The sequence below is a fragment of the Aquila chrysaetos genome, chromosome 1, assembly GCF_900496995.4.
Source record: "Aquila chrysaetos chrysaetos chromosome 1, bAquChr1.4, whole genome shotgun sequence".
NCBI lineage: Eukaryota > Metazoa > Chordata > Aves > Accipitriformes > Accipitridae > Aquila > Aquila chrysaetos.
The window spans coordinates 40,105,919-40,133,231 of record NC_044004.1 but is presented as its reverse complement, the minus strand read 5'-3'; the positions used below and the strand labels follow the sequence as shown (position 1 = coordinate 40,133,231).

General features: G+C 35.4%; 1 protein-coding gene across 1 annotated transcript in view; it reads right to left on the bottom strand.

Moving 5' to 3' along the window:
* Window positions 1-7,326: 7,326 nt before the first annotated feature.
* Window positions 7,327-27,313, bottom strand: part of VEGFC (vascular endothelial growth factor C) — an 83,057-nt gene continuing 63,070 nt past the window's right edge. Inside the window, exons 4-7 of the mRNA XM_030016998.2 lie at window positions 18,411-18,562; window positions 13,710-13,819; window positions 13,119-13,449; window positions 7,327-8,466 (exon numbers count right to left, since the gene is read on the bottom strand). Of these exons, the coding sequence (XP_029872858.1) occupies window positions 8,352-8,466; window positions 13,119-13,449; window positions 13,710-13,819; window positions 18,411-18,562 (708 nt within the window). The 3' untranslated portion in view covers window positions 7,327-8,351. The remainder of the gene's footprint in view (window positions 8,467-13,118; window positions 13,450-13,709; window positions 13,820-18,410; window positions 18,563-27,313) is intronic.

The window sequence follows — 27,313 nt, the reverse complement described above, 5'->3', positions numbered from 1 at the left end:
AGAACAATTGCAACTCACAACAGTAAGACTTTCTTAAGTCAAAGAAAATAAAACATGTCATATCCTAGATAAGAGAAGCATGGCAAAAGTGAGAAATGGGAATTAGTCACATGAACTAGATGAAGAGGATTTATTCCCATACTTGTCAAGTCTCCAGAACTACAAACTAATAGCAAGTGATAACATCCAGGACAGTTTAGTCCCTTCTCTAACATCTGCTGGTGTGCTACAAGAACACAGTAGTCAATTAAATAGTACTGGAATCCAGGTCTTCCATTTTAAAATCAACAGCAATAATTTAGGATATTATATTCTCCATTTCTGACCCGAATTTTATTTACTTAGTTCATACAAAGTATAACTCAGAAGGGAGTGAGAGCAGCTTTACCATGTGTTTTGGGTATAAAGATGTTGTTATTACCGTCTGAGTATCTACTGGATTTTACTTCACAGTGTAAACAGAGACGTCACCAGTTTATAAATCTTGTTGGAGTTTAGGCGTATAGTTATGCAGCACTATAGGCATTTGCAAAAGTGCGTCTTCAGGTTAGGGAAACTTAATTTGGAAACTTGCCTCCTGTGAATCGGAGGCAAATGAATGAGGATTTTTAGGGTCTAAATTTAGGATTTAGGTACCGCTCACAGTGATTATAAAGTCAATTGTGGATCTAATCCCTTATGTATTTTTCCTTTATGTGTCCTTTGGTTTTCCTCTTTACAGCTTCTTCAGTCATAAATAAGGAAATTTTAAGTGCTGACTCCTGAGTCTTCGTAAGACTTAATTAGCTATTGGTATGGCATTTCACTATGTTGAAAACTACCACGGCAGGAACAATATAGTTAAGAGACCACAATTTGGTCTAAACTATCTGTTTTAAAACTTCCTGAACTTTATACAAAACAGTTTTGTTGTCAGTGAGGGTTGTTTTGAATGCACTTAATCTTAATTAACACTTCATTAATGGTGGGATGTTTAATTTTCTCTGTCTTATTTTTTCAGTCCTTTTCCATGAGGCATGCTTTGAGCTTCACACTGTTGCTCAGTCTCTTCAAAAGCTAACAAGAATTCTAGTAGATATCTGTCACTTCACTTTTGTGTAAAACCAGTAACAAAAGTTATGGATGATGTCTTCTTGAGCTACGAGGTTCTAACAGCTATAGTTACCTATTTGGTAAATATAAACAGTTTTCAGGCAGAATATTCATGAGTATACGTAGTTCTTCCCTCCTTGAGCAATCAACAATGTTAGAACAACCTGTAAAGAACAGGAGTGCTTGATGACATTTACCAGGCCTTGCTACTCTGAAGACTTATCACAGTCTTAAAGTGATGCCATTAAAATGAATAATACCATTTAAATCAGGAGAAAAAATCAGTGATGTCAGCAACAAGCTGTCTCCTGCAGACATAATGGTTTTGACTTGCCTTTAGCTAACCTCCTCTTGATGTTCTTCTCAGAGGCCAAGATAATTATTTATTTATTTAGTCATTTATTTATTTTTGCTTTCCTGAGTATTGATTTTTCTTCCTGGGAGTTTGAGAAGCCCCCTAATACAGATAATCTTCGGTCTAAGCTAAGAGCAGGTCCAAGAGGCTGTCCTATGTGTAAGTAAGTAAGTCAGAAAGGATCTTGGCAGCGCTGGTGGCTGCAGCCACAAGCCCAACTCGAAACCACTCGGAGAGCGTATGTTGGTTTAGGAACCTGCATACACAGTTCTGCAGGACCCTAGCTGGTGATAGAGCGAATGACTGAACTGGGACTGTGGGCTGTGAAAGGTGAAGTTTTATTAACCTGCTCGTTGTTTATGGCCTTTTTGTCATATTATTGTTAGAGTTAGTTACTAAAACAAAAACAGTTATTTCGGAAGTATTTTTCAAAATAAACTACAGTTAAAGAATATACTTCCTGTATGTTTTAAAGAACAATGACAAGCAACTAATAAAGGGAAACGTTAACTCATAGATCTTCAATAGCTAAAGACTTGTGATTGTAAAAATTTGTAAAATCTGAATGTTTGTAAACTTAATACAGTATAAATCTAATGCAGTAATGTACTGAATGAATAGATGAACTTCTAATGTTTGGATACTCCAGAGCATAACCTATTACTGAGTATTAATCTTTCAAAAGAATAAAATACTGACTTTTAATATATATCCTTAGAGCAATATTAAAGCATCTCATCTCTGCACTGTCTGTTCTTGCAAACAAATATATGAAAGTGCTGTCAAAGTTTTATAGTTCTCCCACAGATGACACTAATATGTACTTAAGTATTTGAAAACTCACTCCCATATTTTTGGAAGCAACCTTTTATAAAAGCTTAAACTCTACATAAAGCAAGTATTTGTATTTTTTTCATAGTTTGGAAATTAAAGTAAATGTTTGTTAGTACTACATCTTCCTCTAATGGATGTAACTGACTTGATTTAGCCTCAGAAGAATATTTCAGTGTTTGCTTTTTTTAAGCTTACCTTAATTTTACTTGAGTTGAATTCCAGATAAAGTTCCAGGCAGTGTGTCTGCTCATATGTTTAGATTTTTAATTTTTTTTTCTGAAAGCAATACAAGCCCAAGGTATTTTAGTGCTTCAGTAACAGGTTACTTGCTGTATTTTAAAATAGGTGTCTCTTAAATCGTTTATTAAAAACTGATTGGAGCAACTGAAACCAATACAGTATCTACCTTGATGTTAACCCATGGACTAAATTGAGCCTAAAATGTTCTGTGACTTGGTAGCTCTCTGCATCCAAATTACTGGACAGGGTGCAGGCTGGTGAAAAGCACGTTCACCTTATGAAGGCAATCTGAGCTTACAAATACTATCTATCCTTAAAAATGGCACTATCCTTCTGGGAAGGATCCTGTGACCACATTTCATCTGTGGTTTCACAGTGGTGTAAATCACAGAGGTAGGTACGTCTGTGCTAAGGAAGAGCACAGACCTCAGGTTTTTTGTGGTATGTTTGAAAAGTCTCCCTACCTGCCCTTGAGCCCTAGATTTTTTCCACAGTGTGAATGAGACGCGAATATAAACTCAATTACAAGGCTGAATTTAGTTCCAAAATGCTGCATGGGACATTTTTGAGGACTGCATGAGTGCAATGTTAGACTGCAGAGATAGTATCCAGCAGAATTAAAGCTTGTGTTTTTTACAGGGAGGGTGATACCATGAATTGTCTTTTATGTTTCAAGTGTAATCTGCTAGGGTGATTTTTGCACCTGTTATTTTTATTTGCAAGTTTGCTTTGGGAGGCTCACAACTGTAATAATTTTTATTATTATTATTTGCTTGGGCAGACTGGATTTGCACAATCAGAATGTGAAGTTTCAGACTTCTTTTTAACACTTGTTCTTTAACATATGTGTAGTTAAGAGAATCACTAGACATCTAAAACAGATTAATCCCCATGTTGACATGATTATTTAAAGTAGAGAGAGGAAAGAGGTCTTAATGGTAATAGAGAAAAAAGCAATGTCATTTTTAGTGAGAGACTGGATATAAAAGGGAAATCGACAGGCTAGAGTTAACAGTGATACGTGAGAAAGGCTGAAAGGGAAACACAGATATTCTTATGGGGAGACTGAAATATGGTCCAGAAATCTAAGAGAAGTAATTTAAGTTGAGAAAGGGGGCAAAGGGGAAGAGTTCAGTGACCACATATGGCTAATTATAAATGCAGAAAATGGATAAAGAGCTTGCTGAAACTCAGTTGAAAGGTCAGTGTCTGTCAGGAATGGATACAGTACCCTTACCCAGGAAAAATAGCTGAATCTACAAGATACTATTTTCATGACAATGTTTTGCTGAGAAGAAAAAGGGAATAAATGATAATGTACAATTTTCGGAGATTTCCATAGTGGTTTGCCACTAGTAGCAATGCTTACAAAAAAGAGCAAAGCATTGTGTTTTAAGGTGTTTTTTGGTGGAATGTTCTATGTTTTGTAATTCAGTATGTTCTCAAGCTGAAGTAAGGTCCCCTGATTCATAGCTTCAGACTATAGGTAAAATATACATTTTAATAATGAGAAATTACTGACATTTTAGAAACTGTGCTATTGTAAAACTAGTGACCTCTTAATGCTTGCTACTGTTCAGATTCCATTACAACATTTGGACAGGAAAATACAGATAAAATGAGTCCAAATATGTTATTCTATGAAAATGTTTTGATCTATCTAGAGCTTTTAAGAACTCTAGGGTAATCTGGAGTCTTAAACCTGCGTTAAACTGGCCTCATTTTATTAGTCCTTATGAGTCCTTCATATTTATTAAAAAAAATTAAATACCTGGTCCATTTGATCTTAATATTTCATCACTCAACCAGAAGGTTGTCCTGTGTTCTTTCCCAGAAGTTTTATCTGAAATGGGAAAGGAAAAGAGAAAGAGAAGAAAAGGAAGCTATTAAAGAAATTACCATTATTTTCATTTTTTCAATAAAGTAAAAATCCTATAATATTAAAAATTATTACTGTATCGTATTGACTAAATTACCAAAGCTCTGAAAATTCTGAACTGATCACCTTTAAACTTTTCTACTTGAGGGCAACCTTTTGTACATCCAAATAATAATAATAATAAAAATTAATAAATAATCTTTAAAGAATATATTCTTAAATTAAATATAAATTAAATAATATTTAAAAGAATATAGCCTATTCCTCAGAGCTAACTGGCTGCATAAATTATTCCATTCCTAGCTTTTGGCAGGGAGAGGCGGGGGGGGAGAGAGAGAGGAAGGAGAGAGAGATGTTAAAATTCAAGCACATCTAGAGTTGTCACCGAGATCTGAAGACTGCAAATGAGAATACTGAAGCAATCCTAACACTAAGCCTTTCAAGATGGCATGGTACATATGCAAGATTTCATGCTGGTCTTTCAAATAGAACCAAGAGAACTGATTTACTATCAACTTGTTCAACATGAATTAAACAAACATGTCAGCAGACTAACAACACTCATACTGTAAATAGTATGTCCTTCTGTTAATACAGGTAGAGAGGGGTTGCTCTGCATAATTTATGGTCTCCATATGGTACAATATTGAAAGAGTATAGAAATTGTTGTAAATTCCTGATGAAATGCAAGCATAAGTCTGTTTACTATTAAATGTGATATACTGCATAGTTACACGTGTTCTCTCTCTCCCCCCCACTTATATTTTTCTGTAGAAGGTACAGGGGTTTTAGACAAATAACAATATAAGCTTTTTATTCAGAGCTAGTGCAGAATAACTTGTATATAGAATTATCACTTATATTTTTAGATCTTCTTTTAAGCTGTATAGTCTCTTTTTATATGTTTTAAGAATACTAAATTAAGATTTGAAATTAAGATGAAAATTGCAAGGAGTTATAATCAAATAACACTTCAAAACTGAAAATGGTGTAAATCTATCTCAGCTACTTTATATAATAGATGCAAGGAAGACCCGCTATGCAGATTATGCCACCACTCTCTATTTTTCCACAGATAAACAGTTGCTTAAATATAGATGATTTTATGACAGTACTGAGATAAACAGAATTGCATTTTATCACATAGAATGGGAAATCTGTAGCCTATACTAATGACAATAATTGTGATATCTATTGTGTTCTTGTGTATAATGCATTTTAAAAGACCCGGTATTTTCATGTAAAGCAGAATTGGAGAGCCTGATTACCAGAAAATGCTGTCAACTTCTTGCGTATATTATTCTACTCACCTGCATACCTTTGAGAACAGTTGACCAGTCACTTTGCTCAGACATAAACCTGATTTGTGGTAACTTTAAGAAGTCAACTCTATGCTTTCTTTAAATCTTAGTTTTATTTAGTGATTTACATAACTTATGTCCAAAGGTCTCAATATTTGGAAAGTTAAGAAATTGAAAAAAGATGCATTCAAGAAAGTAATTCTTATTGAATGCTGATGTTTGTAATAAAGTTGGAGCTTCCTGTTCAGTGCTCTCATTTTCAAACTCTCAACCTTCCCTTCCCTTCCCTAAGTTTTATCATTCTGGAGTGTAGTATGCTCAGTAGAAATCCAAATATCTGCTCAGCTAGAATGGTTTTATTAGCTCTGTTTTCATGAACTCCTTTCAAATAGTTTAAACACGTAAAGTGAGCATTGCTCAGTTTAGTAGGTTTTTTTATTTGCACAGTATTGTAACATACACTTTTTAGAATCTACACAGAATTACTTGTTGGAATGTAGTTTTGCTGTCTTCACTTGTGCCCTCCTCCTTTTTAACCACAAGTACATATCTTATCTGTTAGATACTGGCTTATTTAGCCTCTATTCCTGGTTTCAGATTTGATTTGTCCTTCTCCCACTGCCTCTCTTCTGTATTGGGCTTGGATAGAAATTAAAAAGCTTATTTTGGGAGCTTCACCTACAGCTTGTTTTCTCAAGTCTTCATTAAAGTTTTCTCTTTAATTGATTTCTTAAGGTATTTTATGCTTCCTTCAAGCAGCTGACATATAGAAGTGGATGCCCGGATCTTAAGAAATACTGAATGTAAGTTTTGACTATTAACCTCTTGCTATTAGATTGACAATGCCAGTTTAGACACTGATGATTTTGCATGACTACTAATCAGCCGAAGGGAATTGTGTGTTGTTATACTAGCTAAAGCTGTAGATCAACGTTAAATTGTCATCTGGAGTTCTACCTGCATTTGATTGCTGAGGCAATATAGTAAGAAAGACATTCCTCAGTATTTGTATGCCTAAACTTCATCCTATTATCCTACCTGGATAATGAATAGCTGGCCTCTTAGCAAGAACACTGAGGACACTAGATGTACAGTGGAAAGTGTGAACTCTCAAACTGCCTCTCATCCTGCCTACTTGTTAGACTGTCTCAACCCTCGATGGGGACTAATTAAAAGTAGCTTTCACTCAGTTTTAGGAACTGTGATACCTAAATATGCAAGAATCGAGAAAAGGAACACCCCCTCCCCCAACTTTCTAGGAAATAATTGGAAATAATACTATTTCATTAATAACTCTTTTAAGAACAGCTGCTTAGAACCAGCACTGACATCTACAATTATTTTTACAAATCTGCCCACTCCTGTCACACAAATCTTGCTTTGCAGCTTTGCTTGTTCCACTTCTGCACCCAATAAAGTTTCCATAATTTAACAACTTACTTCCAACGTCTGAATATTTTAATTTTGAATAGATTGTTCTATGCACATTGCTCTTCCCATGCAAGTTAAAAATCTTACCTCTTTTTAGAGTTGTAGATGTGTGATTTTGCATACTCTTTAATAAAGAGAAGTCCTGACAATTTTTTATGTAGAGATTATGTCAATCCATACCAGACCGGTAGAAGTCCTTTCATATCCCCATTGGAATATAAATTGTATTTTCTTTCCTTCAAAGTATTTTTGCACACACATACATTGTTGATCAAGATATATGATTGACTACATGAAAGAGTAAAGTACATCAAAGCATTCTGAATTATTTAGTTGTAAATTTTACAGTATAGCCTGTAATACTAAATAAAAAGCATAGTTGGCATTTCCACTTTCATACTAATAACCTTGAGTAGACATTATTTTATATTTATTCTTTAGGAATGCTAACAAGAAATAAAATGGAAGGTAAATATATTGGAATGTGAGTAGTTGCTGCTGTACTTTAAACATAGTCCTTATCCTTGGGCAATGTACAGGACCTCCAATGTTTTCATTAGTTATTAATTGTACTTGCTTTGCTAATTTCATTCTAGAGACAGAAATATCACCAGGTCATGAAAAACTGAGTGTAACTCTTTCTATTTCAAATGACATACATGACAGGTATGCGAAAATGGCTGTAGTCTTCCTTTCAGAAAAGTGCTTTCTCTTAAATCACATTTCCCCCTTTTAAGAACCCTGATAATAAAACTGAATTGTAATACTTTCTTTAGGCAGATGATTAAACATACTCACTATTATATAATACAATTTCCATTTTATTTTAAACATACTTTGCATGATATAAAAATATTGATCACAGTGAGCTTTAACAATTGTTACTGCTATAAACAGAAATGCTGCACAATGGTTTTAGTGGAAATAAATTATATAGTCATTATCTCTTCAAAAACAAACAAAAAAATCACAAGAAGGAGAACCTAGGCTGTTTGGTCATTGGCAGAAAATAAGTCCTTATTGAGTTCTTTACAAAACATGAACCCCAGTTATTTTCTACATTTGCTTTCCACATCTTGAGAAAAGCACAATAAGTCTGTCTCTGAAAGCCCCACAGGGTCTCTGGTGAACATTTAATTCCAATTATTAGCAAAGTTTCTGTTGTTCTTTTGTTCTAATGGAAAAATGTACACCAAAATAGCAAGTAGTGCTCTCTTCACTAATTCGTAAGTGGTCTTTTCCAATATGTGGGTACACAGCGGCACACTTCTTCACTAAAAGAAAATCCAGCATCACAGCGTTTCGTTCGGACTGTACATGGCGGTCTGTAACAACTAAAGAAATGAAAAAGAGCGGGCTTTAATATAATATGATCATTTATATTAACCTGGTGTAGAAATCTGTGTGCATTTAGATTGCCATTTCTTGATGGGATATTTAATTCCTACAAACAGATATCTTTTAACTTCTGTTTACATTCTTGCAACTACTTTTAACTGAACTACTCTTCACAAAAGACAATGAAAGAATAGTGAATGCTATTGAAGAGAAATTATTCTATTGCAACAGATACTCATGAATATTTTTAACATATTGCCTGGTTGTAGTCACATTCTAATCTTGAGTAGTAATTTTTAAGTTTAATTTTGAAAATACAGTAATATTTTCCTGTACTCAAATTGGCTTGGTATGATCTACTGCATGCTGCCAGTTTGAGATGACAGTCCAGGATCAGGTGATAATCAAATCTACCATCTTCTTACCCACCAGGACTGTTTCTTACCTTATTCACTAATGCAATAAGCCTGAGAGAGATTTGTCTTATGTTACACTGTGACTCTGATCTTGAAAATGAGAACATACTTCCTTAGAATCATAGAATTGTTTAGATTGGAAAAGACCTTTAAGATCGAGTGCAACCGTCAACCCAACACCACCATGCCCGCTAAACCATGTCCTTTCAAGTTGCAAACTCCTATAGACACTCTCTGAGGGCAGAAGGAATATATCTACACTTCATATTGCATCTATGTGCATTCTGAAGTAAGATCAGAGCCTGCATGTTAATGATAAATCTTAAAGGAAAAAGACCAGAAATAGTCCTATTTGATTAAAATAAGTTTAACAGAAATAGAGAATTAAACCACAAGTCACATCCACCTAGGAAGCAGCAGACTTTTTCTTCACAGATTCCTTGACTGAAAAATAGAACTTATAGAAAGATAGTTATCTGTGGTTGTCCCTGAACTCTTCCTTTTCCTATTTTATTTTTCTATTAAAACAAGAACTTGACCTAAAATAACCTTACAATAACAATGCTAAATACTTTCTGGTGTATAATGGAGACAAAGTACAAGTCTGGGGTTTTTTTTTCAGACACTGGCAATGAGTCAAAAGACAAAAGTATGTGTTTTGAAATTCAAAACATAGTTATACTTAAAACTTGTATTTAAATAAAGTGTGCCTGTTTGTGAAACACTGATATTATGATCTATTACTATAATTCATACTTACTTCAGTTCAAAGACACTACAGTACCCTATATTAAGGCAATGTCACTATCCTCTTTCCTAGGTAATTCTTGTTTCGGGCTTGTGGCTACTCTATTATTGTTGCAGATAAGTTATTATGTTGTGTGCTTGTTTTGGATACCAAGTTACTACTTTGCAATAATTTGTTTATGATATGAGATCTGGATTACAGTTACATTAATTCACATCAGCTAGTTCAACCAATGAACCTGGCTATGAGGAAAACAATAAGGAATGAGGAAGACTGTAAACATGACATTTATTAACTAGTAACATCTTGTTTAGTGTTTTCAATGTCTTAATCATAGATTAGTTCACCAGTGTGGTCTTTGTAATTTAAGGGAGTAACATTATTTTGTGCCACTTAATATAGATATTTGAGATCAGTGTAACAGCTCATGGGAATAAAGTTCGGAAATAGTGGCAAAAGGCAAGAAAAATGTTTGCCAAAGGATCTAATACTCTTAGCAAACAGGCAACCAGCTATAGGTCTGTTCTAGGAAAAAGGTACTCCATAGACATGCAATGGAGGAAACATTGAACTCACTTGCCTTTTTGCCTGTCTCTGCTATGGAAGTTAGACTATTATTTCATGTACTGAATGACCGTAAAATGAAATAAGATAAGAAAAAAAAAGACAAAGCCAAACTCTTCCACCCACGTATGACATGTTGTACAAAATGAAAAGCAGTCACATAATCATTAAATATGAGGAGGTCACTTTGTTTAGGATTCATGCCTCCTAGTGAACTGTGAACTTCAGCTTAACTTACAGTTGAAAGTGCTATAAAGCATCTCTCCCATGTGAGTTTGTGTCTAGCAGCAGTCAAGGTCAGGTTACTGCAGTCTTATCTTTATTTGGGACATTTCAACAGAGCAAGAAAGCTCCTCTCCTCCTCTAAAATGCTTTGCAGCTGAGGTGTGTAGTTATCTGGCCCGGCCAAAACTGACCAAAATAAATTTTTGAAGTGATAGCACAGGGTGAATAGCAGCAGAGTCATTGTAACTACATAAATGTGGTTTCCTTAGGAAATTCTGCTGAACAATAGACCAGGTCTTTCAAAAGATTTGGGCTGAATGTTGTTTATGGAGTGCTTTCATGAGACAGATGTCTGTTTTGATGAGGACAATCTGAGCATGCTGGAGCTAAGATAGATAGATGTTCAATCAATATGTATAGTGTTGGGTGAGTCAGTGGCAACCTTCTCTTTATGGTCAGAAATTGTGATTTTCTGGGGTTTGTTTTTTTTGTTGTTTTTTTTTTTTTTTTTTTTTTTTTTGCTACCGAATGCCCAGGTTTGTCATTTTGGGCAGTCTAACAACTTCACTGATGAAATTGAAGTAGAAATGCTACTTTTAGTGGTGGTAACAGCATGATCACCTTAATTAAAAGCCAGTATGCTTTACGGTGTTGGTTTTGTGTTTTGTTTTGGTTTTTTTTTCTTTTTTTCTTCCTATTCTGTGCTTTGTAAATGACTTTGTATTCGTTTTCTCTGGAGCAGGGTATAACATTAGAGGCAGAGGCATTTTAGGTATAGCACATAAAAATGTTGGTGCTTCAAAACCAGAACCTACAAGGACTACTCCTCTGCATGGGGAGCTGTCTAGGACATGGCTGCAGGATTCTGCTCATGTTTAGGTCTCAGGCATCTTGCACAAAGTTATAGAGTGGTACTTCCATTTATGTGGGCTCATAACAGCAAGGGATCTTTCTTTCAAAAACAAAGAGGGTGTTGCAGGGTTTTTATTCCTTTTTAGAGAAAGCTTGTGGTGGAGAGAGCCAAAATGTGAGAAACCTATGCTAAGTCCTTTCTTGAAAAGGAGGAAAGATTGCATTCTCTATTTTCCTTGACAGTGGTAACACCTACAGGGCTACCGGTCGTAGAGCTATAGAATAACACCATATATAAATCTTTCTTCCTCCACACAAAGACAAACAGCTTAGAAAAGAGAAACAGCTAAAAGCATCCTGTATCATATTGTCCTTGGGAGTGAGAAAGTTTATTGTATTCAACCACAACACCACAAAGAAAAGCTGTTCTCAATTCCCTCCTTCAAATACTAAGTCTTTAAATCAATAGAGGTGGCATCAGATATTTATTACGGCATTTCTTATCTTTTTAAATGCCTGACTTTTCCAGTTGTGAATGTTCTTTTAAAACACACATGGTTTGTATGTCTAGCACTGCTGAAAGCGCATGCTAGAGTAGTGCTAAGGCTTTGTAATGTGCTAAAGCTCATGTAATCAGGTTGGTTTCTTTTCTTCTGCAAACAAAATTGAAATAAAAAACTGAACAATAGAGAAGAAATTATTTCTCATGTTTCTAACAACTGTTCTATTCCGCTCATGAGGCCAAACATAGGAAAACGGGTAATGCCAGCTATTTTTAATCTTTTCCCCTATTTTAGAGACTTCAATACAGGTGCCAGTCCTAGTATTACACATTTTTTCTTTATTCAAGATGAACTTATGTCTATGTATCTGGCAATATATTTATGCTAACTATTTACATGTTATAATAAAAAAACCCCATTAGGTTTACTTTTGATAAGCAACAAATTACCACAGACACTTAAATGTCCCAATTTGCTATTTTCCACTTCCAATGCCTGAACATTTCTGGAATTGTTATAGAAATAATACCCATATATTAATAAATAAATGATCTTTCTGCTCCAAGTGGCAGCATTGTTTCTGTTTTAACAAATTCATTTCACAGGAAAACTTTCCTCACAAAATATACAAAGCAGAAATAATATTGTTTGTTTCTCAGAACCTAAAGTCATTCACATTTTTATATATAGACTGCTACCTCTATGGGTGTAGCAGTTGTGAAAGGAAAACCTCCTGTGATATATAAAGAAATTGCAGGGTTTTCTTCCTGACCAAATCCCATTTCAAATGATGAATGTGGGCAGTCTGTTTTATACTTATATATGTCTACTTTCCACAGAAATCACCCAGAGCTATAAGACTTCTTATGCACTCATAAATCTTTAGTATCAGTTGAGTGAAATGAAGGATATGCAAAAATTTAGGAAGTGACAATGAATGATGGTATCTCCAGAACTAACTCCTGAAATCTAATTGGGAATATTTGAGTTATGTGAATTGCAGTATTCAGTTCTTGGGAAAAATAGAGTGGGATTGTAAGTACCATAAAAAAAACAGGGAGCTTAAACTTACAGTCATTTTCACCAAAAAAAAAAAAAAAAAAAAAAAAATTCACATGAAGTAGTAGAAAGAGTACAAGAAACTAAACATGCTTTAAAATACTTATTCTGCCTAGTAATTTCCTCTTGGAGATGATAAAAGTCACAGAAGATAAAACTGAATTGAAGAGAGGCTTACTGTTTACTTAAGACTACAAAGCAATTCAACAAGACAGCTGATGATACAACCCCAAATTTTACACCTTAAACACAATGAAAGGGCTAAAGACTGATTTTTTTACCTGCATGTCTGGTGATGGAACCTTTTTCCTTTTAAGAAGCATTTATTGGGAGATTCTATACATTCACAAATGCATTTTGCAGGATTTAGTGGCTGATGTTTAGGACAGGTCTTTTTACATACACACTGGCACTTATCTTCATCAAATTCCTTGTTGGGCCCACAGGAAGCAGGGAGAAGTTTGTTTTTGCACATGCACTGACATGATGATCTGTCTAATTCTTTGTGAGGTCCACAGCTTGAAGGCCGCACGCCTCCTTTGCAGACACATTGACAGGTTTCTTCATCCAGCTCTTTGTTTGGTCCACAAATATGGAATCCTTCAGATGTGTCTAGAAATACAGCAGAGAAGTTGCACAATTACCAGAATTTTGTGGCTACCCATTCATGTATTTTTAAGTGAAGAAATGATAACAAATTCATACCTTTTAAGATGTTTTAAGAACAAGCATATGTCAAAAGACAGGCAACAACCAGTAATAGTATCAATAAGGAAAAAAGATTCAACTATTTACTTTTCATGTTTTTAATTTCTCCTTTAGGTAAACCAAAACATGGAACTATATTTAATCCTTTAAGCAAAACTGCTTACCAGAATCTCCAAGGTGAGAAGAGAAGCCAAAATCATGCTGTGCCAAACATCTGCAAATTTGATTATTCCAAATATGATTTTTTGGACAGGTCTTGTTTGCCACATGACACCTGTGGAATGAAATATACTGTTGATTTACTACCATAAGAACTCAAGGGAAAAAAAAAAAAATTTAGGTGCTGATTGCTTTTGTTTCCCTCCATTATAAAAACTTTTCTAAGAGCTTCAGCTCATTCATAATCTTATTTTTAGGTCCTATCAGATCTGTAACTAAGGTTCTCCTCACTACAGGAATCTTCAGCCATTTGTTGAAGATACCTGCTCACATTTCAAGTTTTAGCTCTAACTTCTAGAAGCTGATATTTGTACCTTCCTAATGTAGTTTGGAAACAGATCTAACCCTTGAATGTAAGCCTCATACAGAAAACAGACCAGTATAATACCGCATAGGTGGTAACAGGCATAGTTTTCTACGTTGTCTTTTGAAGTACAAAAACGTTTTCACAAACATAGATGTCAAAAGACAGCTGATAATAGTTTCTGAATGAATGCTGTAGACAAAACTCTAATTTCTAGAATAAGATCAGCTTCTCAGATTCCCTTCCTCTTCATGTACAAGTTACGTGCCTTTAACTCAAAGCCACTCAAATCCTGGACAGCTTTCTTGAATCTAAAGATTTGGACTTCAGCAGTGATGCCTCTTCACTTTAGAAATGAAAGACAATAAAAAATTTAACAGTTTAGTGCTCCTTACCTGCCAGAGTTTTGCAGCCCAGGTAGGGGTACCAAATAAAGCAAAAAATCCCAACAGCAACTGGTGCCTTTTAAAAGAATGACTGAACTTATAGCTAGTAGGTGCACCACAGATAGAATATTTATGTGTATTATCTCATCTTCCTTGCTTGCAATTTCTTTATCACCACAGGTGACATTACAACTTTTAACAAGTCATGCCTAACTTCATGCATCCTGTGTCAGGCTGTGTCATTTATTCATTGTTTCTGTAGTATGTCTAAAATCCTCATCTGTTAAGGCAGCACATATATTACACATTTTAAGCACTTTTCATTCCCCTGAGCACCATTACTCATGCATTCAAAAATGCAGGTGCTGGGGCATTCTTCCGTGATCATCATTCAGGTATACCACTCCCCTTCACCACATGAAACAACTCTTTGCTTGTAAAGACTGCTGTAGTTTAACATCACCCTGCATCACCTCATGTTTTATCAAGCTGGCGTTTCCTGATTTCATTCCGCTAATGATCTCACTCTTGCTCTCTCACTTGGCACGTATGTCCTTTTCCCTGCCTCCCGATTCTGCTTGAGAAATGGTAAGGATAATTTACAGGCATATTATTGTATTCTGTTTAAAAAAAAACCCAAACAACTCACACCTGGAGCAGCCTGGCTCTAGCTGGGAGTGTTTAACTACAGAAGAAAGCCAAGGTGACAGTATGAAGGAAACACCAAGCGCACATGAACCCTTGAGAAGACAATGTTGATACAAAACCTGAGTTACCAGAACTTGAAGAGAATGTTATGTATGATATTTCAGCATCAGGGTTGGAGACACACCCAGCAAAAGGAACTGGAACTGCTTGTTTACAAATTCTGCTCTGGTTGCTAGTGCAGAAGATTAATGGGGGATGTGGCTGAAATTTTAAAATGACTTATTGTATCATTTTAGGAAAGTTCAGGGAGACTAGGAAAAAAAATCAGAGGCAAAACCACTTGGCAGAAAATTTCACTACCTCTTTCCAAATCATTGTCAACTCAACCAAAAAAAACCAAAACAAACCACCACCACCAAAAAAATCAGCATGTTAACTTGTTACCTGTCAGTGTCAGGATAGATAATGCACAAGAGAGGGAAATATGTGTACAACATACATCCAAACTACATCTAATATACGCTTATCAGCTCTGTGCCTACCTACAGACCACGGGAAAAAAAGGTCATCACAGAGATTTGATCTGAATTATGTATATTGAAGGCCCCTCTGCTCCTCCCCCCTCCCCCCACCCCAATTGCTAAACTTCTAAAATAGAGTGACAACTTTCTAACTCACTTGCACATTTTGATGACATTCTATATAAACAGAGAAGAGTACAACTTAAGATACCATTAATCCTGGAGGTACTCTGAAACACTCGTTAACATGAACTGACATGCCTTAGCTCTGCCAGTATGTGGAAGTAGATACTACTTTTTAGAAGGAAAAAAGCAGGAGAACAGGCAAAGACCTCGACCTTAATTCTCAGAATAAAGTTGTGCAGACGATATATTTTATATTAAAAAAAAATCCGACTATTTGTATTCTATCTTACATGTCATTTCCCGCTTCTTTCTAACATGTGCCTGTGAATCGTGGCATAATCCAGCCTTGAATTCTTATTAGATGCCAAGTGTTACTACCTGTCCCGGTTTCAGCTGGGACAGAGTTAATTTTCTTCCTAGTAGCTGGTATAGTGCTATGTTTTGGGTTCAGCATTAGAAGTAACACACTGATGTTTTCAGTTGTTGCTAAGTAGTGTTTAGTCTAAAGTCAAGGATTTTTCAGCTTCTGATGCCCAGCCAGCAAGAAAGCTGAAAGGGCACAAGAAGTTGGGAGGAGACACAGCCAGGGCAGCTGACCCAAACTGGCCAAAGGGGTATTCCATACCACGTTGACGTCATACCCAGTATATAAACTGGGGGAGTCGGCTGGGGGATCGCAGCTCGGGGACTAACTCTGCATCGGTCGGTGAATGGTGAGCAATTGCATTGTGCATCATTTGTTTTGTATATTCCAATCCTTTTATTATTACTATTATTTTATTCCTTTCTGTCCTATTAAACTGTCTTTATCTCAACCCAGAAGTTTTACTTTTTTTTGATTCTCTCCCCCATTCCACTAGGGTGGGGGTAGAGAACGAGTGGCTGCATGGTACTTGGTTGCTGGCTGGGGTTAAACCACAACACTACCATAAAACCAGAGATTATACTCCCAGGCTTTTCTTTTCAGTAATACATAAGGAAGTCATTACTGTATTTCTGTTAAAATGAGCATGTACATAAATACACAGGCACATGCAGAGCTGCCACTGTGACAAGAAAGTACATTTCCAAGTTTTGGCTTCACAACAGTTTCACTAGCATTCAAACCTATAAATAAAAACATTAAGGAAAAATAAGAAGTTGAAAAGAATTGAGAACTTTAGTACAAATTAAAAAACCCCAGTGGGATTCTGAAAAGCATCCAGGCACCCACCAGGAACATGAAAATATCTTTCCTTTCTAGAATCTAGAAGCACTCAGCTTGATTTTTTTTTTTTTTTGTTTGTTTTAGTGTTTTTTGTTGGGTTTTTTTTTCTATTTTACTGTAAAAATTCATAGATTTTTAAACTTAAAGACAGTACTTAACAGTAGAGAAGGCCTGTATATATTCTCACCCAGTACTACTCTGCCTTACCTTTGTTGAAGCATGATTCCTTACTCACAGGACAGCCAGCTACCTGTGAGTGCTGGTCAAAGTCCTGTATCTGTATGCTTACTTCCCTCTAACTACAGGTAGCTGTTTCCTGGCTAGAAAAAACCCTTGCACTGATAATTGCCACTGCTCTTAATCTGGAAGCACTAAGAAGCTGCCAACAGTCAGCATAATTTGACTTTATTATTGACTCTTGAGTTTTGATTTTTTATAATCTGTTAATTATGCAAATAATTAAACTATTAATAGATTTATTTCCTAATATTTTTCTAATCCACTGTTTATGATCCATATTTTGATGAACAAATTCAACAATTGAATTCAAATAGAATATAATCCGTGTTTAGCTGGAACATGTCAGAAAACATCCAGATTTTAACTGAATGAAAACACAGAGAAAATGACCTGGCTTATACCTCTGGGCATTTTGCACTATTTACTCGCCTTATTAAAAATGTCTACAATTAATTCCCATTCAGCTTCTAGTCATTGGTTCTTCCATAAAGCAACTGTTAGTCTGTTACCTATTTTTGGCCTCCTAAATATTTATACATCATGAAATCATCACTCAGTCTTCTAAAATGAAGGGAAGGGGTTTTAATAACACTTGCTTCAGTGCCAGATTTCTTCTGTGACTTTTTTTCATTCAAAAAATCACCAAACAAATCAATATGCTAATTCTGTGGACTGTCAATTAACCCTTTGCTTTCCATTTCCATTCTGTTTTGTTTTGACCTCTGGCATATGAAGATGTGCAAAAAGATTTGTAGTTGAAGATTCCCTAAAACCAGGCCTTTTTTTTTAAACAGCATTTTAAATAGGAAAAGACAGTTTGAGAGAGAAATGTTGTCTACTCCTTGTTTGCAAAAGTAAGCATTTTTAGCTTTTCTTGATTACTTTTTTTTTTTAAGAAGTTGCTTTTATTGATGTTTCCTTTAAGCCTCAGTTGCATTGTAGCTCCTTCCACGAAACAAACCCCACAAACATTATTCATTTTTAAACCATCTAGCCCCAATTTATCCACTGGGTAAAAGGATAATGTTACTTTAGTAACATTCTCTTCATGTAAACCAGTATTAGCTCCTTTGCAAAATGCGTTCTGCTAGTACTAATGTGTAGTTGACCTAATAAGTTCACCTATCTTAATCGTGAAAGCTTCCAGCAATATTTTAAATCTAATTATATAGGCTTGCTCATAATGTGAAAGGAAAGACAAGTCTCATACTTACTGAGTTTGTGTTGCTGGCAAAGAACGTCTTATGATAGAATGAACTTGTCTGTAAACATCCAACTTCGACATGCATCGGCAGGACGTGTGATTGGCAAAACTGACGGTTACAGGTTTGGGGCCATGAGAAAGAGGCACTGTGATCTCAAACAACTATAAAAGGGAAACCAAAGCAAAGCACTTTTTTTATAGATCAGTAACAGTACAACTAAAAATAATATAAGGACATACAAAAAAGCTATAAGGAATTTAAGTTTAGGTTTTTGTTCTCTACCGTCATCAGTGGCATATTCAATTATACTGCTAAATAATCATTATGTGCAAAATGAATACAATAGCTATGGCATGACAATTAACGTTTTTAGTGTTAAACCCTGTTACGTGCCTGTTTGCTTGCTATAACATTTAAACTAATGTTAAAAGACAAAAATGTACAAAGAACTCAATTTTTCTAGAGGAAATGACTTCAAATTGGCAGCCTTTTAAAAAATCTATAAGGTAACATTTGGAAGGTGCTTCAAAGTTGGAAAACAAGAATAGTTTAAAAAGGGGGTAAGCTACAACCTAATATATCAGTTGCACCATTACAAAAGCTTGCGTAAAACACCAATATATTGGACTTGGATTAAAACATTTTTGGATGAACAAGTTTTGAACTGCAGCATACGATGTTTTTGACTTTCCAGTATTTGTATCAATGCAAATTATAGGGTTACCCTAATGGAATGCATCTTGAACTATAATTTTTTTTCAAGACATTATTATTTTATTAATAGTGGCTATTTCTTAATGTATGTGAATGAAAAAAATCCTTATTTTAGTGTGAAATGTTGTTCAACTGGTGGAAGAGGACAACTTAAGTGATACCTTGTGGAAAAACTGAACATGTGATAACAGACAGTGAGACTCATTTCAGTATTCAATTCAGGACATCTACTTTATCAAACTAAGAAGGTTTCACTGTAAGACTCAAATCTCAGTAGTTAGTCAGGGCAAATACTTTAGGTCAATGTCTTAAAAAAACCCTATTTTGGTAGTATTTTTAATAAGATAATAGTGCACTGTTGCCTTTTAGGTGTTTAGTCACTTTTCCAAGCATATTCAAGAATATTCCTGCATCTTCTGGGGACTTTACTACCTTTAAAAACATGGTCGTTGGTTATTACTCCAGTTTCAGTTGATGAGACTGTATAACAAAACTTTAATTTTTAGCTGAGATCTATCTGCAATGCTTTTTTTATAATCAATAACTTTATAGTATGGCATATAGGCAGCATGCAAATATAATCAAAATACTGGTAATTTTAAATTATTCAAAATACGAAGTACATCTACGGGATGTCCCGAAAACAGTACCTTGCACGGAAGTACACAAGTGAGCCTGAGTACTAACAAGCATGCATGTGCAGCGGTATGGGATGCATTCACCAAGCACCCACAAGGTAAAAAGGCACTTGCGCAGCCAACAATAAAGCTCATACTATTTGTATACCTAACCTATGCAACTTTAAATTGTATAAAGCATCATCAACTCTGATAGATATTTTCTGTTTTACAAAACAAATTTTGACATTATTTAGTAACTGGATCTTTAAAAAGTTTAACATTGGGAGTGTCATCATAAAAGAACGGAAATGGCAAAAGTATTATATTTGCATTTTATTCTGTTACAGAAGATTACAATGCTATTATTTTTGCTGCAAGAAGTACCACATCCCCTATATTAGTTTTAAATGTGGGGTTTTTTCTTCACTAGAATCTAAAAATGCAAACTGGTATATGTTTACTTCTGTAGAAGGAAAACAAAAACAGAAAATGGTTTCCTGCATCTTTGAAGTACTGATGAAAAAAACTATCCATATAGGGAGCTACCATGAAAAGAGTTGCTCTTGTTAGAGTGACTTCTAGCCAAAGCATATTAACATTTGGATTCTTGCTCCAGCTGCAAAATAAGTAACGCTTCTTAAAATTGTGATCTGGAGTCATTAATAAGATAAGGGCACAAGTCCACATCTAGTTTAAAGTTTGGTACCAATAAAATGAATGCCTAATCACCAGACATACCTCCAGGGTTTTCACTAAGTTCAACACAGACTTCTGGAAAGAGACTTTCTTATCAACATTTTATTATACTTATAATCCTTTTTGGCTTCCAAACCAATATTGGCTCCTTTACCCTCATCTATTATAAAAGCTCCTTTAAATTAATCACAACAGGCGTTCTTACCAAGATGCCTCATCCCAAAAGAGCAATAATCATAACACAGAGTTATCATTTTCATATTAATAGGTTATATGAAAATAGCTTTATGTACTTATTAATTTCTTTTAAAGATATCCACCTACTTGAAGGCCATCATAGGTTTTTTATGATGCACAAACTAACCAGGAAAACGGAGAGGAGGAAGGTGGTGTTGTAGATAAAGAGACAGAAAGGACCATGTTTATGAAAAATAGCTTTCATTTCTGCATACAGTACACATTTGAGAAAATACATGCTGAGTTCTTTGAGTATCTGTTTTTTAAAATACTGATCTTTAATCAGATGACAAAACTCACCTACATATTCTTCGAGACTTGTATCTTTTTTTTAAACAAGTTGTGCATTGAGAAGGACAGCCCAACTGTTGAGACCTCTGAAAATCTGGACAGCTAAGAATCTACAGATGCAAAAGCCTTTACTGTATTATGTAACTTGTATGAAAACTGATTCTTAAAAGACATATATGAATTGAGGGGCAGAACAAAGAGTATGGACTTAATTACGATATTACACACAAAAAGAGAATCTTGTTTTCTCTGCTCTCTTACAACATTATGAACTTGCTTTTCCAAAGCTGAAGTAAAAACCCACTGTAGGGGGAACTGAGAAAACTTAGAAACTGAAGATAAGTACGATTCTTTGTGTGGACCACACTGTAGCTGACTAGAAAAAAGGGCATGTTCTGTTCTTCCTCTGTTCTTGGAGTAGATCAGTTTGCCATGCTGCAAAGCGTAGCAGACTCCAGACCGCTGGAGATGGCAGTGTAAGACTGTTGCTACAATTCCAAACCACCCAAAAGAGGTCCCTGTCAGCCCAACTGTCCTCCTGTTTGGCTTCAGGAACGCACTGAGAGAAATTTCACTAAAACACCTGAGACATACCAGTTGTGAGCGGCAATGATGGTGAACATGAATTATCTTAATCTACATTTATTCTTCCATTTAAACTCTGAATCAACACTTCAGTGGTGCAATGCAAAAAAAGCCTAGTTAAACAATGTAAAGGTAGACTGGCTTCCTTGACATCACTGAATTACCTTCAGTCTGTTCAACTAAATTCTCTTAATAGCAATGTATTTTACATCACCCAATAGTAGCCACTGCTTATACATAAAGTCAAAAAAACTAAGCCAACTATTTATGTTAGAGATTATATTATATTTGGTATTACATTTCTAGCCCTTACTTTTGGAAAGTGCTTAAGATGATACATGAACTAGCATTTTGAAAAAGAATATAAACCAGATCTATTTTCATTAATGGAAATGATGGAAGTGAAATACTGGGGTTGGAATTATTGATTTGTTCTTCCTACACTTTTGCCTGTACATGCTATTAGGATACTATATTCTGATGCATGCTGAAAAAGGAGATATTTATTCTTCTCTTCTGATCATGAAAATATATCAAGCAGAGATTTCACAAGAAGTAAATTCTTGAAAAGTAGTCTGTTATAGAAAATGTATTTAATACTCAGAATAATTCAGTTTAAATAATCTCTGGCATTTTAAAATAAGATCCATTCTAAAGAAAAATCTATATTCTGCTCTCAGCTGTGATAGCAGCATCTCTAAATCCAATTAAGCTATTTACACATAAGTGAATAAACTCTCAATATACATAAGCTAGGTTTGAATTATCTTAATAAATAATTTCAAATTAGGTAAGATCTGACCTTGTGTAACATTTTCTGGTTTTCCTAACATCGCTAATTTATTTGTTCCTCATCTTCCTCATCCAATAGAACAATAAGCTCAACATCTGTTGTCACTACAAGGCATGTTGGCAACATGTAACAGCCAAATGTCAGTATCTAGAAAGGATATTTCTATGAGAAATAGAAACCATAACATCTGTGTATGAGGCTGGTTCTTGACTCCCTTCTTTTCTGGCAACATTGCTGGTTGTGGGCACTATTGCTGGTACCCACATTGTCCAAAGGGGTACCTCTTCTTGGAGATCAGATGGCTTATATTTCTGTCTGATCCCTCATTCAGTAAAGGATTGGTTTTACTGTATTCTCAGAGGCCGAAATCTTCTCCTCCTTCCCAAATTCAAATCGTAGTAAAAATCAGACTAACTCACACTACAGGAAATAGAGAAAAGACATTTCATGCAGGTCTGTTTTTCAGGGATCAATGCCTAAAGACAAACATTCAGGACTAAAGACCGCAAAGAATGACCTTCAGTCCCCAGAAGAACACGAGATCTGACAGGAGTAGGGATTAGGACAGTTTTTTCAAAGTGGAGAGCTTTTATTGCTTGCAGTTTTCAAAAAAATGTTAGTAATTATAGTACATTAGACCACAAATTAAAGTACATTAAATGAGTATTGCTGGAGTTAGAGGAAAATACTCAAAAGTTAAAAGAAAAAAATTAGGACTCAACTTGCCTGTGCTGTCCTGTACATTTGTGCTACCAACTCTGCAGTGTTAGGAAACCAGTGGAAAACAACAACTGAAGCAGTATGTGATAGCATAACTAAAGAATATTATATATAATGAAGAAAAACCCCCAAAATTAAACCACACAAAATCACAGACAAGCTCTGTCCTAACCTCTTTCACAGAAGCTGATATCATAAACGTAAGACAGTAGCACACTGTTAATCTCAGCACATAACACATACTAATGGAAATTCTATGTAACTAAAGGAACAGTTGAAAACGATACACAATTAATGCATTTCACAAGAACTTAACACATGCCATTCAGCCAGTTTTGTCACAGAAAACCAGACGGCAGGTCTTCCAGTCTTTCTCACCATTTCTAATATTTCTCTTCAAACTACTGTGTTCGGCCCTTGTCTCCTTAGGTCTTCACCCAATACGATGATTCTCCATGCCAACCTCCCCTCATTTCAGCCCAACCAAAGTTTCCCTTTCAGCCAGCCCACAAAGCTTGATTTCCTTTCCCTCTTTTTGGGCTCCTTAGCATAATTTTTAGCTTTCTGACACATGCACATCTTGTCCCAGCTACTTGTGGATCAACCAGGTTTCTTCCTTCCCAACAAGACAAAGGTGGGTGTATCAGCGATGGGCTCTCCCTAGAAGGTGGGATTTAGGTGCCTAGATCTGAACTGCATCAGATTTTTGTTCAGCCCCAAGTTATAAAGTCTTCTAGTTACAAATAAATCCAAGTCTCCCACCAATTCCATTTGCCTCCTAGGTCTTTTTTTTAACATTCAGAAGTATACAGATTGTCTCAAAGATAAAAACCCCACACCTTCCAAATATAAACAAACAAGTATCATATCCTTTACCTAAAATAAGAGAACATGAACATTTTTTTCAGATAAAAAACAAAATCCAGATTTTTGTTTTTAACGGTAAAGCCATATACACTTCTTTCTCACTCTGATCTAAGAAAAAGCAGAACTACCATTTTTGCTTTAAAGCAAAAAACTAAAAACAACACATCAAGCTGAGGCAGGCATCTGGCAGAGAAAATTTCAACCCTTATTGTTAAAGAACAGCAAAGTTAGGCTGACAATGACAATAGAGTTTATAATGGAGTATGTTGGATAATCTTACTATTGGGCTACTTAAATGAGAGTTGTTTACCATTGAACATGATTATGTGTGACTATAAATGTTTTTTCCCCATTTTTCTCTGTCATGAAAAAATTCAAGAGCCTTGTACAGTAAATGCCTTAAATGGAAATTGTGTGCTAAAACCATGACAGTCATTGGTACTATATGTTGTTTTAAACTACTTGTTTTAAAAACAAGTTTTGGCTGCAGGACATTTTTTTTTAATTCTTTTTTAAGGATATGTATTTTCTGTAGTTCCCACTGACCATTATCAAGATAACTTTATATCTATCTTTCAACCTAGCCAAACTTGAAACGTTCATCTTAAAAAATGAAGGAAGGTCATTTTTCTTCATACATTTGGATTACACAATCTGTAATAAGATGTATTTTAGGCTTAATAATTAACCTTTGTTCCACTGCACCAGCCAAAATTAAAAAGCAGCATATCCTACAGACCCGAACGTCAGCTTCATATGCTTCTATTTACTGCCTCCCAGTACGGACAGGTATATAATTAAAGAACTTTTCAGACTAATACAAAGATAAGTGAATAATCAGAATAACTTTTACAATCATGTGTGCAACTACAAACAATTTTTTTCCCTGGATTTTCATTCTTTTACACCTCAGTTCTTTAAATCCTTGAAGATCAGTGCATATGATCTGTACTGTACTTCTCAGGTGAGAAGCACAGCAAGAGGACACTGGGCAAAGGTGTCCTGAATCACTCACCCAACCAGACTTAGCCTTTGGCACTCCACAACCTGCAATTACTGTGATGCGAAGTGCACCAGTCCCCTGTCTTCTCAACCTTGTTATTTTTTCAGCCATGCTTGCCAGAGCTTCCAGGCCAGAGTTGCATGGTCTCACAGACCACCCTGTAGTAGGCTCTTTTCAATTCCCACACTGGCAGTGCTCTTCCTTTAGCCATTAGAACTGGAGTGGAGAACAGAAACAAGGGTGGGACCAGAGTCTGGTCCACAACCTAGAGCTCAGCAGGATTTTAACCTTTAACAAAAAAAAAAAAAAAAAAAAACAACCCAAAAGCAAAAAAACCCCAAAACAAAACCAAAAAAATCTAACAGTAGACAGGAATCTCCGAATGCTTGACCAAAAGTGCTATCAGAATTCCTGTAAAAAAAAATTTCCCATATATTCCTCCTCACTGATCCTTAGAAAGGCATGTATTTTTGATCCACTGTATTGATAGCTCCTTCTTTAGACTAGAAGGACTTCATGCCATGCTTTCCAGAAAAACTGTTGATTTCTGTACAAAGTATTTCTTTGCTTCAGTGGCTAAATTAATTGATTCAGCACTATTATCACATGTGCCAATATCCGTTGTACCAGCACACATAAAATTATTATTATGATCACTAACTTCTGAAATATAAAATAATCAAACCTGTTATTTTTGTACCACAATGAGGGAAGCTTATCATTCTAGATACTTTTCAAACATAGGATTTATGTATGATTTTTTTTCCCAGATTTACATTAACTACACCATGTTCTTCTGAATGGACTGTGGTTTATTTTGGCAAGTTTCCCTTAAATTGATTGACTCTCAGTTTCCATCACTTGTGATCTTTGCACTTCCTAAAGTGTCAGTAAGGCCGGCCAAATATAACCAGTGTAACAGCACATTGTGTCTAGAGAGATTTTTAAGCTAGGGATATAAGACTGTTTTCAAAACTCTAAACATCTCTATACTGGAAAGAATGAAAATAAGCTATTTGAAAAATGGTACATCACCATTATTTATTTTACTACCTAACGTTTCTGAAAACACAGTATTTCAAGGCTTATGTGTGATACAAGAATTAGTAACTTATCTGATATAATACATTTCATATCTGTTTAATATGCTTGGGTTCCTTATTCTATCTTTTTATATTTGAATCACTTCCCCCCCCCCCCCCCCCGAAATTTTAACAGAAAACATTTGGAAATTATACTGATATATCTCCCACTATTAATAGTACCTACTATATCACTACAATCATCAGCCTGTTTAACATAGAAAAATGCATGGGAAAAGGCATAAATGGTAAAGCTCAAAACGACTGAAAATTCTTGTGACATATGCATCTCCAAATTGTGTAAAGGAACACCATGTACATCTCAAATATGGCAAACAATTTCAAGCTCTTAACTTGTTTCCTGTGAGAAAAGCTCCTCTAAATCTAATTTCAAACTGCTTGGAAAGACGTGTTCCCTTGAGGGACTATTACTGTAACCATGAAACAAGAAGATTTAGGACCTTTACATCAAATGATCTGAAAGAAGCCAAAAAACTGTCCATCCCGCCAGCCAAGAGGAAGAATGGAATGAGATGGCTCTGACATCTTCTCACTGCTTCCCTCCAACCTATAAGTACCTATAGGTGGGGCATAAAAAAGTACAGCTGAGGGACAGGCTGTTGCTGCACCAGGTAGTTCCAATCTTTTAACTGCTTTTGAATTACTCATGTCATGGAAAGAGAGAACAGATGTTTGAATAATAATGAATTAGAGAAAAAACCAACACAACCGCACCACAAAACTAAAACCCAACCAACCACCTTCCCCATAGACCTTCATTAGACAAGCCACCACCTACAAAGTTGGGCTATTGCAATGCCACTGATAAAACAAAAGAAGATCTACTGCATTTTATGAACTAGCCTCAAATGTTTTCACAGACCTCATACCATGTCTTAATTAAAAAATTGTCTCATATCCCAATCATGATTGTATAAACACCACTTAGCAACTACAGAAACAGTCTTTGTGGAAAAAATGGTACCAAAAGCAAAGCAGAATACTTCTCTTTTTTTCTCTTAATAAAGTTAAGTAGCTGGAAAGGAGGAACACAGCCCAAACTAGAGAACTATTGACCTCTCTCTGGACCACCACAGTGTTCCACAAGCCAATCTGGGAACATCTGACCTAGTCCATTCTCCTGGCAATCAATTTGCTCCCCATAAAAATAATTTCTACGCTTAGCTCTTTCAAATTAATTTTGATGAAAGCTGATATCAACTTTCTTTAGATTTTAATGTCTGGAACCAACGCCAGAGCTTGCCCTCACAGTAAGACCTCCAGCTGAAAAGTTAATTTCCCAT